The sequence below is a fragment of the Hypoxylon trugodes genome (genome assembly GCF_022578975.1).
Source record: "Hypoxylon trugodes strain CBS 135444 unplaced genomic scaffold F4822scaffold_1, whole genome shotgun sequence".
In the NCBI taxonomy this organism is placed as follows: Eukaryota; Fungi; Ascomycota; class Sordariomycetes; order Xylariales; family Hypoxylaceae; genus Hypoxylon; species Hypoxylon trugodes.
Window position 1 is genome coordinate 1,837,050 of NW_026250016.1, and position 14,569 is coordinate 1,851,618.

General features: G+C 48.5%; 3 protein-coding genes across 3 annotated transcripts; 1 reads left to right on the forward strand and 2 right to left on the reverse strand.

Annotated features, from left to right (window-relative positions):
* F4822DRAFT_19008 (uncharacterized protein) lies at window positions 1-3,513 on the reverse strand. The gene has a single exon (XM_051453547.1). The coding sequence runs from the start codon at window positions 2,991-2,993 to the stop codon at window positions 129-131; it is 2,865 nt and encodes a 954-aa protein (XP_051319402.1). The 5' UTR covers window positions 2,994-3,513; the 3' UTR covers window positions 1-128.
* A 716-nt stretch (window positions 3,514-4,229) lies between these two features.
* F4822DRAFT_385291 (acetyl-CoA synthetase-like protein) lies at window positions 4,230-11,297 on the forward strand. The gene is made up of 4 exons (XM_051456618.1): window positions 4,230-4,922; window positions 5,104-5,126; window positions 5,238-9,842; window positions 9,894-11,297. Exons 1-4 carry the CDS (start codon window positions 4,863-4,865, stop codon window positions 10,657-10,659), a joined length of 5,454 nt encoding a protein of 1,817 aa, XP_051319403.1. The 5' UTR covers window positions 4,230-4,862; the 3' UTR covers window positions 10,660-11,297.
* Window positions 11,298-11,330: 33 nt separating this feature from the next.
* Window positions 11,331-13,809, reverse strand: F4822DRAFT_385294 (catalase-domain-containing protein). The gene is made up of 3 exons (XM_051456619.1): window positions 12,800-13,809; window positions 12,578-12,744; window positions 11,331-12,438 (listed from the first exon to the last, which is right to left on the reverse strand). The coding sequence occupies exons 1-3, from the start codon at window positions 13,164-13,166 to the stop codon at window positions 11,479-11,481; spliced, it is 1,494 nt and encodes a 497-aa protein (XP_051319404.1). The 5' UTR covers window positions 13,167-13,809; the 3' UTR covers window positions 11,331-11,478.
* Window positions 13,810-14,569: the final 760 nt, after the last annotated feature.

Here is a 14,569-nt window from a genome sequence, read left to right on the forward strand (position 1 = left end):
TGATAAAAAAACAAAACGTACGTTGAATGGCAAATGGTATTTTGTTGCCAGTCGCTTAAAACAAAACAAACACTCACTCTACAACGCCATTAACCCTTGATGGCGCTGTCATACGTCCTACAGGTTATTTATCTAGGGCTTCTAGACCACTCCCTCCCGGATCTAAGCCGGGAACGGTTTTCGCTGGAGTTATCGCTTTTGTCATTGTCAGAAGCGCTGCCGAAGAGATCCTCACAATCGCTAACTTCTACGTCACCTACAGTCTCGGTTTGAGGCTTAGGCTCTTGACTTGTGATTTCAGGTTCCTGCTTTGGCTCTGGTTCAGGTCCAGGTTGAGGTTGTGGCTCTAGTTCTGGCTCAGGTTCAGGCTTAAGCTCGGGCTCGGGCTCTAGCAGAGTCTCCAGTTCTGGGTCTGTAGACTCTGCATTTACATATAGTAATGGATCATCAAACAGCCCAGGCCCATCCGCACCAAACTCACCGATATCCCCAAGAAGCTCGGTAAACGACATGTGGGAATCTTGCAGAAACCCGTCTTCTAGAGGTTCACTTACCTCGGGCATTGCATCCGCCTGGTCCCCAGCTGCGGGATACTGCTCCTCGGTGGTCTCGACGACGAGTGTCTCCTCAATTACAAGCATCGGATCAATCGGGATCTCCGGCTCTTGCCGTTGCCGCTTGCGTGAGTTCCCTTGGTTTGGTGCTTGGTAGTGGTTGTATGCCGCGTTGTTCTGCTCTTCAGCTATTACCTCATCCCGGCCCCGCTTGCGCGGTTGTATTGGCTGGTACTGGATTGCCATCTGTGGTTGCTGGTAGCTCGGATTCCTCACAGGTACCACGGGACGGTTTACAGGTGGGCTCATAGACTGGTTTACTGGCTGGTACCTTGGCTGAGGAGGCTGTTGGTACATTGACGGATGCATCGATGACTGCATTGGTGGGAGCATTTGCTGTTGCATTGGCTGTTGCATCGACGGATGTACCTGATAGTTCATCGGAGGTGCCGTGTGATGAGTCACTTGGGGGCTTGCATAATAGGTTACCTGTTGGTTCATCTGGGGACTCATGTGGGGGTTCACTGGTTGGTTTATCGGATAGTTATAGACCTGCATCCCCTGATTTTGATAGTCAATGCCATACTGTTGCGCTTGTGACGGGTGCATCTGCATATTCGTCTCGGGATACGTCAGAATTTGGGGTGTTCGCTGGTTCTCTGAAGTTGGTGTTGGGGTCCACTGTGTGCTGAGACCTGGCGATGTATCCTCATTGTGATGCAATTCCGCATGTCCTCTTGTCGAAATCGGGCTGGGTTTATTACGTCTCTTCATCCCAGTTTTCCCAGTTGGCCCTTTCTTAGCGCCGTAGCCTCCCCTACAACCTTTCAATTCCTCCTCGGCATTAGGAACCGGGTCGCCGTGTTCGTCCAAAAGATCCCACATCTTACAGTCCTTGAGGAATTTCTGCACAATCAAGTTACCCATGTGCTTCGAGACGTCGGCGCCTGCCCTATCTTCGCGCATTTTAGCTCGAACATCAGTACCGTAATCGACTGTGTGCTTGACCATCTTATAACCTAAGGAGGTCTCGTATGGGCGATCCCTACGCCTACTGCGTCTGGGATCATCTATGTACTCATGCCATCTCTGACTTTCCGCCTGCCACCAGCGTTCCCATTCGAGAGTGAGTTGGGGGAATTGTCTCGAAAAGTTAAAAAGGTTCGGCTCACGTTTGAAACGTCTGTCATCGAGACGTATGTCGAGATGAAGCATCGCGCTGTAGATGTCAAAGTGTTGCTCGAAGCAGAATAGATGGACGTACCCAGCGTTGTGGTAGGGGTCGACAGCCTCAGCATCCTCATTCATCCGCTCGTCAAAAATGATGCGAGGGAATCCGGTCCTGATCGTGTTGTGAGGATCAACACAGGACGCGAATCGGCACCTTTGGGATTGAGTCCCGAGGGGATACCGACTGTTGGCCTGTGGTGCCACCCAACCAATCCAGAGCGTGAGACCCTGACGAACCTTGTCCTCTACTTTAGGCACGCCGGGTAACCGTTCGGGCAACTCAAATTCCTCGTGTATTTTGGGACCATAAACGTACCAGCGCATCTCCTGTTGCGAGTATGTTCTGGCCCTCTCAAGCTCACCATATTCCGTGTAGTTGAACATATGGCGTCCACTTTCGTCTAACGGTCCCCAACTCTTAGGTGGAGGTTGCGGAGGCCCGTACCACTGAGTAACGTCCGGCTTAGCTTGGTTCTTCCGTGTGACACGAGGTATCTTATCGTTTCTGAGGTTTTCGCCGTTGGGGCCCTTCGTAGGTCGTTTTAGCCGCTCTGTACCAGGTACAATCTTCGGAGAGGGCCACCTGCTCCTGTAATGTACAGGTGTTGATGTTGCTAGATTATTCTCTGGAATTTCAGGTTCTTCTACCACTCTGGGTTGGGGTGGCATTGGCTGCGCCATCGAGTACGGGACGTGTTGGTGGTGAAGAACTTGGGGCGCGACAACCATCGGCTGCATTTGCTGCTGTTGGGCATAACCCTGTTGGTAGCCAGCAGGAACGTGTTGGACAGGCGTAGGAGGAGGAGGATAAGGGACATAGGGTGGATTTGGGGGGTATTGATTAGGATATGGCATGCCATTGTAGTTGGGGTTATACGCTTGGCTGTGTACAGGGGTATTGGCGCCGTCGTTCCGTTGTGGTACCGCTTGAACCATGTTTGGATCATAATTCTTATCTAGAAATTGCGGATTTATAAATTGCTGGGGAGCTGCCTGCATCGGCTCTGTTGCTTGTCCTTGAATATTATATTGGTGGGCTACATCATCCGGTGGAGCGGGCTGGACAGGTTGGACAGGTCTAGAGGGCGGGTCAGGTACTGTAAAGAAGTCTGCATCTAGGTTGACATCACCGAAGTTAGCATCGCCGATAAATTCCGTCGAGTCGAAATATTGGCCCGAAGGCTCTACGATAGGGTCCTGGTAATCCATGGTGGACTGAAGCGAGAAAAACAATAGAAAAAAGGGAAGTCGACGCCGAACTCAAGATCCTCACTTTCTTATAGACTATGACCGCTTTGAGGAGGCTAGCCCTGCTAAACTGCCTCGAAACGACTCAGTCTGCGATGTACAAGCACTAGAGTCCGAATTACCAAGGATATGTTTGCAGAAGCAAACAGCACGATTGCCCGGTCGAAGGAGTCGTATACCTATATACCATCGAGCAACCATGATTCTTTGCTCTCTTGTTTTATATCAAAGGACATTGTTCGCACACAATCGAGAGGCAGGCATACCAAAAGATTCGTCTCATAACAACACCATTGTCTACCATAAAGGGATTAAATAGATACAAGTAGAGGAGTAAATGTAAGAGGCCCAATGAGGAAATTATATTACTATATAGTAGCGCCACCTTGTCTAGATCTTGGCTACTTTGGTAGCTTGAAAATAGCTGGAAGGATTGTTACCTGGGCGGTCTGTTAGTCAAAGCAACATATAATAAGATAGTAAATTGTATTTCGAGAGGACATAATCAGTAGAGCTCAATGCATTTTCTCAACAAGGAGGTTCAGAACAGGTCTGTGAATGCGTTGATTTCATCAGGTAAATAGACATGAGAGATGCTTGAATAGAGATTTAGACACTTACTGGATAGCTTCACATTGCGGAAGTCCTCGATCGCGGCGAGGAGCGGAAATAAATATTCAAATTCAATAAAGGAAATAGAGTATAGTTTTCGTATCGTTCCCTGTCATAACTTTCGTTTACTGATTGCAAGAAGTTGACATCCAACAGTGTTTTCCAACCGTCGGAATTGACTATAGGTTAATAGGCTCGGAGTACTGCGGGTTAGTAGACATTGTAATCATTACAATAGACATTGACGGATACAGTCCGCTAATGAACGGTGTTGTTCGACCTTGTAAGTGAGACATGTCTCATTCGAGTAAAGCATCTGTAGGGTATATTCACCAATTGGGAGGGAATATGACGGGTTTAGTCATTTGTGCGACGACATTGTGGGTCTTCAATTATGGTGTTGAGATTGGGAAGAAATAAAGAAAGAGTATTGAATTTCGTAGCTTGAGAATAGAATTTTTTCGGTCACGGCTAGGGAGTTTCGCCGTACTCCGTACCTGCTAGCCCCGCCTAGGGTAAAGGTGGATACTAAACTGGATGTAAGGGCCGTCCCACTATGAACCACAGCGGAAAGAAGCTGGGGCATTAGGAGGGTGGAAAGGGAAAGTTCGTATTGCCCTCGTGCCTGCGCTTTGCACCTTATTATTGGCGGTACTGACCAATCGCCGGAGCTTAACGCCTTAACGCCTGCGTGGTTTTGCAGTTCATTCTCCGTATAGAGCAGGTACGAGGTACATTGAATAGTAGCCTATTTTGTTATTTTGTACCTATCTATTCCTATTTTCAGTTAACTGCACTGCTGTGCCAGTGTACTATACGTACTGAACGGTGGACAGTCTGACAGTGGACAGGACAGCACCTGCATCAGGGTTCACTTTCAGATCCAGAGTTATCGAATTATTCCATGTTTCCCATTCCCATTTAACCTTTCTAATGAATCTTTTCCAAATACATACATTTCTACTACCATTTGCAGTGAGACTGCGCTGCATTGCTATGATACCCTATTTTTATATCTAATCGGGATATTATTGGTTGGTTTATTTTGCTGTTGCGACAGAGAAGGGTATATCGCCTTTCCCCGAAACCGTTTGACGTCACGGGCCTCCTTGTGCCTGGTTGGGTAGGGTTCTTCTCGAATCGGTTGAGCCGGTAAACGGTTGATTACCGACCCTTCGCGCTGCTTCCCTCCTGTGCGTCCGCCGACGAGAAGACAAGATGGCGCAATTGAGTCCGGATTTACAGCAGAAATTAAACGAATTGGAGAGGGAGTTGCAGGTAAGCTTATATTCATACATTCTATGTTTTCTCACGATGCCTATCATGTCCGTGTCCATGTCCATGTTCATACCGCCAACAACCGCGGGGTACAAGACAGACACAATGCCGCACAAGACCCGATCGAGGCTACCAACTGGTCAGTCCATTGAAAGCAAACTAACCACCATTCTCCTTGTAGGAAGGCGATATTACGGAAAAGGGGTAAGTTTTTATCTTTAATACCACGATATACAACACTAGTTCCTCCCCTCGAATTACTATCGCATCCGATCATCGCACTCGACCGTGCTAACGCATATCCGTTACCTACAGCTTTCAAAAACGACGAACCCAACTCCTCTCGCAATATATCGAGCCCAGTTCTTTAACTAGCGCGACCGGAGGTCTACGAATACATACGGTCGATGATAGCCCCCCCAATACAAGCGGTGGGCACAGGAATGCCGCATACACTGCTTTAAATACCGCCAACCCCGACCCCGACGATACATATTCCCCTTCCACGATTACATCCCCCGTAGATTGGCGGCCCCAATCATCCGGTCCCTCCCATGGCATTGAGCATCCAGCCGGCTTGATGCGGCCAGGTGGCCCTTTGGCCGAATCTCGTCCGACATTAACCCAACGTGATTCACTATTCCTAAATCCCACCGCTGGCTATGCACAAAATGTAGGATCTGACCCCCCTACAAGGTCCGGGACGATGGTGTCAGGGGACTATGCTTTCAAGCCAGAGAATCAAGGAGGATATGGGCCGCAGCCACCACAGCAACATGCCTATGATAGCCGGACTGGGACTATGCTAGATTCTCAGGTTTATTTCTCTGATTTCGCTGGTCAACAGTCTTATGAACAAGGTCCCAGCGGTGAGTATGGAGGAGGAGCTCACAGATACTCCTCTAGCGATGCGTTCTCACCTACTGCTGCTATGGCTCCGCCTATGCTTACCGCAAACGATCTTCCTCCCCCAGAGGCGCTAGAATACCAGATGCCCCTAGAACCGCGAGAAGTACCCTTTGCCATCCACGATCCGCACGACGAACATACGGCTATGTCCACATTTGACAATATTGCCGCCGTGCTGAGACACAGGGGACGCACTACCGGAAAACTTCCGGCCTACTGGGTGCTTGATAGTAAAGGCAAGGAGATAGCGTCTATTACCTGGGACAAGCTAGCAGCCCGAGCTGAGAAAGTAGCTCAGGTCATTCGAGACAAGAGCTCGCTATATCGTGGCGATCGCGTTGCTCTCATTTATAGGGATACTGAGATTATTGACTTCGCGATAGCACTATTAGGCTGCTTCATTGCGGGCGTTGTGGCTGTTCCTATCAATGACTTGCAAGACTATGCGAAACTCAACCTCATCTTAACTTCCACGCAGGCGCATCTAGCACTCACTACCGACAACAATTTGAAGTCTTTCCAACGTGATATTACCACGCAAAAATTAAACTGGCCCAAAGGAGTCGAGTGGTGGAAGACTAATGAATTTGGAAGCTACCATCCCAAGAAGAAGGATGACGTGCCTCCATTATCCGTCCCAGACCTGGCGTATATCGAATTCTCTAGGGCGCCAACGGGAGATGTTCGGGGTGTAGTGTTAAGCCATCGCACGATAATGCACCAGATGGCTTGTCTCAGCGCTATAGTTCAGGGCGTTCCTAGTGGACAAGGCGACACATTCAATCGCGCTCTTCGCGACAAGAATGGACGTCTGATAGGAGGAGGCGCTAGCAGCGAAATCCTTCTGTCATACCTCGACCCCCGCCAAGGCATCGGAATGATCTTGGGCGTCCTTCTTAACGTCTATAGTGGCCATACAACTGTGTGGGTAGAGAATAAAGCGGTGAACTCGCCTGGTCTTTACGCTCATCTAATCACTAAATACAAGGCTACGCTAATGATCGCCGACTATCCTGGTCTGAGAACCGCGGCCTTTAATTACCAGCAAGACCCCATGACGACACGAAATTTCAAAAAGGGCATGGAGCCGAATTTCCAACATGTTAAGCTTTGTCTTATCGACACATTAACGGTCGATAGCGAGTTTCACGAGGTGCTAGCTGATCGATGGTTGCGCCCCTTACGAAACCCCAGAGCTAGAGAAGTCGTTGCACCCATGCTTTGCTTGCCTGAGCATGGTGGCATGGTTATTAGTGTCCGAGATTGGCTAGGTGGCGAAGAGCGCATGGGATGTCCCCTGAAACTCGATATTGATGCCGAATCAGGCTCAGAAACCGGCAAGGAGGACGAAAAGGACAAAGATAAAGACAAGGAGAAGACGACTCCTTCAAATGGCTTCGGAAGTCTTCTCGGGGGTGGCACGACCACGACAAAAGAGCAGGATGCTAAGGTCGAACTCGGTGAAGTCTTGCTAGACCGAGAGGCGCTGAAGATAAATGAAGTGGTTGTAGTTGCTATCGGCGACGAAGCTCGAAAGAGAGCGAGCACCGAGCAGGGAACTGTTCGAGTCGGTGCTTTTGGATACCCTATTCCTGATGCCACACTCGCTATTGTTGACCCCGAAACGGGACTGCTTTCAACACCCCATTCGATAGGAGAGATATGGGTCGATTCGCCGTCTCTATCCGGAGGTTTCTGGGCGCTGCCCAAGCACACAGAGCAAATATTCCATGCCAGACCCTACAAATTCGACCCAGGAGACCCAACACCCACACCTGTCGAACCAGAGTTTCTCAGGACTGGTCTTCTCGGGACGATTATTGAAGGCAAAATATTTGTGCTCGGGTTGTACGAAGATCGGATACGACAGAAAGTTGAGTGGGTCGAACATGGCCACGAAATCGCAGAGCACCGATATTTCTTTGTGCAACATATTGTTGTCAGCATTCTGCGGAACCTGAATAAGCAGGTATTTGACTGTTCCGCATTTGATGTCTTCGTCAACGATGAGCATTTGCCGATAGTGGTGTTGGAATCATCGGCAGCTTCAACAGCTCCAGCAACGTCAGGTGGTCCGCCTAGGCAGCTAGACACCGCGTTGTTAGATACGCTCTCCGAACGGTGTATGGATGTCCTCATGCAAGAGCATCATCTCAGAGTATACTGCGTTATGATTACAGCGCCAAATTCCTTACCGCGTGTGACCAAGAACGGTCGACGAGAAATAGGGAACATGTTGTGCCGTAGAGAATTCGACCTTGGTAACTTGCCTTGTGTCCATGTTAAATTTGGCGTGGAGCATGCTGTCTTGAATCTGCCTATCGGTGTGGACCCCATGGGCGGCATATGGTCAAATACGGCATCCGACGCCCGGGCCGATTTCCTTGGTCCCGCGGACAAGCAGTATTCTGGTATCGACAGACGCGAAGTTGTCATCGACGACCGTACATCTACACCACTAAATAATTTTTCCAGCATCACAGATCTTATACAATGGCGAGTGGCACGACAGCCGGAAGAGCTAGCCATCTGCACCATAGATGGAAGAGGCAAAGAAGGGAAAGGCATTACATGGAAGAAGTTTGATACAAAAGTGGCTGCGGTAGCTGTGTATCTCCGTAACAAGGCAAAGATACGGCCCCGCGATCACGTCATGCTCATGTATACACACTCCGAAGAGTACGTATTTGCTGTTCACGCATGCATAAACCTCGGTGCTGTGATCATCCCCACTGCGCCCATGGATGAGCGACGACTAAACGAGGATGTGCCTGCCTTCCTTCATCTCATCAACGATTATGGCGTTAAGGCTGTTCTGGTCAACAGTGAGGTAGATCACCTGCTCAAGTCAAAAGCCGTCTCCCAGCACGTCAAACAATCAGCTCAATTCCTCAAGATTAGCGTCCCCAACGTATACAACACCACCAAACCCCCGAAGCAAAACAATGGACTTCGTGACCTCGGTATCACTATAGATCCTGCCTGGATCCAGCCTGGATATCCGGTAATTATATGGGCGTACTGGACACCAGACCAACGCAGGATATCTGTGCAGCTTGGCCACGACACAATACTGGGGATGTGCAAGGTTCAAAAGGAAACCTGTCAGATGACAAGCTCCAGACCAGTCCTCGGCTGCGTCAGAAGCACTTCGGGCTTGGGTTTTATTCATTCATGTCTAATGGGTATCTACATAGGTACACCTACCTACTTACTCTCGCCCGTAGAATTTGCCCAAAGTCCTATGTCACTCTTCTTAACCCTTAGTCGATACAAGATAAAGGATACATACGCGACACCACAGATGCTCGACCATGCCATAAATTCAATGATTGGCAAAGGTTTCACGATGCATGAGTTAAAGAACATGATGATATCAGCCGAGTCTAGGCCACGTGTCGACGTATTCCAAAGGGTCAGAGTTCATTTCGCGGCTACTGGCCTCGACAGGACGGCTATAAATACGGTTTACTCACATGTACTAAACCCGATGATTGCATCGCGATCATATATGTGTATCGAGCCAATTGAGCTTTACCTCGACCAGCGAGCTCTTCGTAGGGGGTTAATTGTTCCTGTCGACCCCGAAGCAGAACCAAAAGGCCTATGCCTCCAAGACTCCGGCATGGTCCCTGTCTCGACACAAATCGCCATCGTCAACCCCGAAAGTCGACTTCTTTGCACCGATGGGGAGTACGGTGAAATCTGGGTCGACTCAGAAGCGTGCGTGAAAGCGTTCTATGGGTCCAGAGATCCCTTTGACGCTGAACGTTTTGATGGCCGTACTATCGATGGCGACCCCAACATCAGCTACGTCCGGACCGGTGATCTAGGATTCCTGCATAACGTCAGTCGTCCAATAGGACCGGGTGGGGCTCAAGTGGACATGCAAGTCCTTTTCGTATTAGGAAATATTGGCGAGACTTTCGAGATTAACGGTTTAAGCCACTTCCCTATGGATATAGAGGCCTCAGTTGAGAAATCTCACCGAAACATCGTACCCGGTGGCTGGTAAGTTTTAAATCTGCCAAAGATATTGGTTCCTACTAACATAATGTTTAGCGCTGTCTTCCAAGCGGGTGGTCTCGTCGTCGTCCTTGTCGAAGTATCACGCAAGGCGTATCTCGCGTCTATCGTTCCAGTTATCGTGAACGCTATCCTAAATGAACACCAGATAGTTATTGACATAGTTGCCTTTGTGAACAAGGGTGACTTCCCTCGCAGCCGTCTCGGCGAGAAGCAACGTGGCAAGATCCTAGCTAGTTGGGTTACTAGGAAAATGCGCACAGTTGCTCAATTCGCGATCCGCGATGCAGATTCCGGTAGTGTGGAAGGTGGTGACGGCACAGGCGAAAACCACCGTGCTAGTGTGGGTAGTGTACGAAGCAGCAACGCACCGGGCGCTAGTTCGTTGAGGAACGTGGAACATGCGCCACAGATACTGGAACAGGAAGAGTTGGATCACCAAATGAATAAGATGTCAGCTCTTCCTCAACCAGCCGAACTTGCCGCTTATAATGAGAGATATATGACTGCGACGCCGACCATGGACAACTCTATACCTCGACTAGGTACAAACAGTGGCCGCGAGTACGCCAACATTAACCAATACGGCGTCGGCGTTGCTGGGCCTTCAAGACAACAACAACCTCTTCCCCCACAGATCCGCCTTCCCAGTGTTGACGGGCGCGAAATGCCGAGTGACGATATGTGGGCTCACGAGGTCGGAGGCATGGGTCACGGACAACCTTCGGTTGAGGAGGACGAATGGCAACGCGATGCCCTCATGCACATGAACTTAGCAGGTCAAATGCCGAGGCAGGACTAGTGGTCTACTGCTTTGGAGCGGAGGGCTTTTTATATAGGGGTAAGAGGCAACGCCGCGCGAGACCATACCTCGGTTCGACAGCCTCGATGATTTGATGTGTGACTTAGGTAATTAAACAGGCGTTGGAGTCGTACTTGGTATATTTTAAATGGGCTGCTTGTTCAGTTTTTATTGTTGTTATTGTTATCGTTACTTGATTCCAATCATGGGGTCAGGATAATTATGCTTTGTGTTTTTTAAAAACAGCGTCGAGTCAAAATGTCTTTTTTTTTTCCCTGTGCTGTGTTGAGATTTGTGGTGTGGAAGCGTTTTAAATAGCGCATTTCGTGTGTACCGCGAAAAGTTGAGAGGAGGCTGTGGTGGTTGAAATATTGATATCCTGATTAAGTCATTTATGATGCATTGCATTGGGTTTAGTTTGTATTTACGTGATAAGATCGCAAGTATTGTTTGATATTCGTATTTTGAGTATTCATCTGACTTCATTGCCTTATTTTGCGAAGCATTTTCGTTGCTAGAACTCTTGCAAAACTGATTCTCTTTACTCAAAGATGAGTGCATTAAAATACGTTTAGAGCGGACATAGACCAATCACTTACTGATCCTGTTTTACTTTCATAGACATAGATAGAATATAGAACAATTCACTTAGAATAGAGCACGATAAGAAATTGTAGATGAGTTGGGTGATTATTTAACCCCTCATTATATTGACTTGGTAGATTTTGCGATACTAAGTAGAGCAAGTTCTTTTTACCGTCATACATACATATCGTTTTAATCCTCAGTTCAATTATTAATTTGCCTGATATCTCGTTATCATAGCTTGACGTTCTTCTCAGTCGCGGCCTTGATAGCGGAGCCCAGTTCGGGGTTGACTTTGGTAAACATGTCGTAGGTTCGTGCTCGGGTGTCCTTGTGCGCGCCAGATAGGTGGACTGAAACGTTGTGGACGAAGTTCTCCTGTTGACCGGGAGTTCGCCCGAGGACCTTCCAGAGACCGTTGGCCTGCTCGTAGTCATGGGTTTGGACTTGGTCGAACAGGTCGCTTACAGCGGCACCAGTCCACTGCTCGTGAGGGTTTGTGGGCTTGATGTCCCTGTAAGTCAAGGGGCGGTAGCTGCTTGGGTAGTTGGGGTTGGCGCCGTAGTTTCCATTTACGGACATGGCACCATCACGCTGGAAGGGGTTGAAGGCATTGAGGGGTGCGTTTACAGGGATTTGTTGGTAGTTGACGCCAAGTCTGTGTCGGTGGGTATCTGGGTAGGAGAACAGACGAGACTGTAGCACTGGGTCTGCCGACGGCTCAACACCAGGGACAAGGTGAGATGGGGAGAAGGCTACTTGCTCGATCTCAGCGAAGTAGTTCTCGGGATTCTTGTTGAGGGTCAACTTTCCGAAGCGTCGGAGAGGTACCTCAGCCTGTGGCCAAACCTTGGTCAAGTCAAAGATATTCCACTTGAACTTTTCAGCTTGTTCTGGCGTCAGGGTCTGGACGTAGACTGTCCAGCTTGGGAAGTCGCCCCTCTGGATAGCCTCAAATAGGTCCTGAGTGGCATGGTCGGGGTTTTCAGAAGCTAACTTGCCAGCTTCCTCATTGTTCAAAGTCTTGCTACCTTGGTCGGTCTTTAGGTGTACCTGGACGTAGACATAGGAGCCGTCAGGCTTAACCCATTTGTGGGTGTGGCCAGAGTATCCGTTCATATGCCTGAAAGAGAACGGTGTTCCTCTGTCGGAGAAGAGGTGCATGACCTGGTGGATGGATTCTTGGTGGGTAGACTGTGGCAGTAAGTGTTAGTTCCCTTTCTATGAGACATTTGGTGGGGTATGATGTATAAGACATGTTTGATAATCCTATAATCGAGGATCCGATTCACAAGGTTTCTGAATAAGTTGGAAAAGTCCAATATACACTTACCAAGTAATCCCAGAACATAGTGGCATCCTTTAGGTTGGTCTGAGGGTTACGCTTCTGAGTGTGAATGAACAATGGGAAGTTGGAGGGATCTCGAAGGAAGAAGATGGGGGTGTTGTTGTAGACCCAATCCCAGTTACCTTCTTGTGTGTAGAACTTGATAGCAAATCCTACAATCACCAATTAATATTCATATTTGAATACTTCAAGGGGTAGATTTCATACCTCGAGGATCTCTGGCGCTATCGGCTGAACCCTTCTCACCACCGACAGTAGAGAAGCGAAGAACAAGAGGTGTCTTCTTGCCAACGCCAGTTAACATGTTAATAGTGGTGATATCACTGATATCGTCAGTGACCTCGAACTCTCCATAGGCACCAGCTCCCTTGGCGTGGACAACACGCTCGGGGATTCGCTCGCGGTCGAAGTGGGCGAGGAGGTCAATTAGGTGGAAGTCCTGAAGCAGGAGGGGACCGTGTGTGCCCACTCGCTGCCAGGCAGAGGGGTGCTGGATAGGGTATCCATTGGAGGTGGTATACACAGGCTTCTCATTGTACCTAAAGGTAGAAGCGGGCTTGTCGTTGGCAACCATGGTGGCGACTTAAGAGTAAATTAGAATGGGTGGCTTAGTTACACAGAAGCAACGACAATATGCTATTTGATATGGGTATCCAAGAAAGGATGACGAGGCAATCCAAGTTCACGGAATTGGAATTGCCTAGGCTCTGAAAAAGTAAACTAATGGTTTACCTAAGACAATAGATATTCCTTCGGGAAAGTATAGAGCTTCCACGAAGGTAGAGGAACAAATAAGGTATCTCAGATGTGCAACCGGAGGAAACGGAAGACTGAAATGGAGTTGGAAAGGGGGAGGGAGAAGAAGCTATATAAATACCATAAAAATGCATCTCACTCCAAGTTCTGATCTACCTGACCTAGGTACTGTACCTTGTCTCACCGGAGCCTTTGTTAGCATAATACAGCGCGTGGGCCATGGGTTCCATAGGTTATGGGAAGGGTTTCAACGTTCTTGTACGAAACCCCCTCTCCTCTCTCTCGTTCGCCGCTTGCACGACCCCGACTATCAATACCATCTGACCAGTTATATACCGGCTACGCGGTTGTCGTGCTCGGTTCTGCACTATAACTGCAAATGGGAGTTTTGAGGAGAGCAGGGGAGCGAGAGGTGGGGTGAGAGCATAGGAAGAAGGGAAGAAGGCCAGGCTCGAGTGGAGAACTAGGAGAACTAGGAAAGTCGATGGGTGACGGGAGTTATTCAAGTCTGGTAAGACACTACGTAAGTGCAGAAAGTGGGGTAAATCTCTATACTGCATCAACCAATCATATAATTTCTAATTGTGAGCTTTGAACTTGCCCCGCCATTTGCCGGCATCTCTCCGATCATGCTTTCCAATTCTGACCTCTTCTTTCCGCTAACAACCCTAACAAATCTTATCCACTTACAACTGTTCAAACTGCCTCTTCTTTATTAAACTTTCAAGCTATGAGTTAGCAATTACATATGTATACCAATGATATCAACCAACTGACACTCTAAACAAAATAGTAATGGAACCTAAGAATAATTCGGTCTTCTTCGGTCTACTTCGGTCTTTGCGTGCTTTAAAAAATTTCCTTCATCTTGCCAAGACTGGAAATGAACTCGTAGGGCGGGACGCGACGCGTATCAGAAACTATTGCCTGCTTCCGCTGCTGTACCGCTCGAGGATTGCGGAGAAACTTACAAACGCCACCACTTGCATATCTTATGCTAGGTATGTTATTAGGTAGGTACCTATACTTGACGTACATACAAAGACTTTGCCTGTCAGATGCTCTCTAATTAATAATAGGAGCTTCTTGATTATTCAAGGGAACTTTCCCCAATGCATCCGAGGATCAAAAAAAGCTAAGGGGACCCTTGTGGCAACATTTTTGAGGCCGCCTCTCCTTATTCCCATCTAGGGGAAGCAAAAGCAATTACCGCCCAGAAAA

What these genes read in the sequence shown, in the direction of transcription:
- F4822DRAFT_19008 (XM_051453547.1), bottom strand. Translation starts at nt 2,993, where the DNA reads ATGGATTACCAGGACCCTATCGTAGAGCCTTCGGGCCAATATTTCGAC.
- F4822DRAFT_385291 (XM_051456618.1), top strand. Translation starts at nt 4,863, where the DNA reads ATGGCGCAATTGAGTCCGGATTTACAGCAGAAATTAAACGAATTGGAG. An exon ending in AATTGGAGAGGGAGTTGCAG is followed by an intron (nt 4,923 to 5,103) that starts GTAAGCTTATAT and finishes TTCTCCTTGTAG; the next exon opens with GAAGGCGATATTACGGAAAA. An exon ending in AACATCGTACCCGGTGGCTG is followed by an intron (nt 9,843 to 9,893) that starts GTAAGTTTTAAA and finishes CATAATGTTTAG; the next exon opens with CGCTGTCTTCCAAGCGGGTG.
- F4822DRAFT_385294 (XM_051456619.1), bottom strand. Translation starts at nt 13,166, where the DNA reads ATGGTTGCCAACGACAAGCCCGCTTCTACCTTTAGGTACAATGAGAAG. An exon ending in TAGCGCCAGAGATCCTCGAG is followed by an intron (nt 12,745 to 12,799) that starts GTATGAAATCTA and finishes TGGTGATTGTAG; the next exon opens with GATTTGCTATCAAGTTCTAC. An exon ending in CTATGTTCTGGGATTACTTG is followed by an intron (nt 12,439 to 12,577) that starts GTAAGTGTATAT and finishes TTACTGCCACAG; the next exon opens with TCTACCCACCAAGAATCCAT.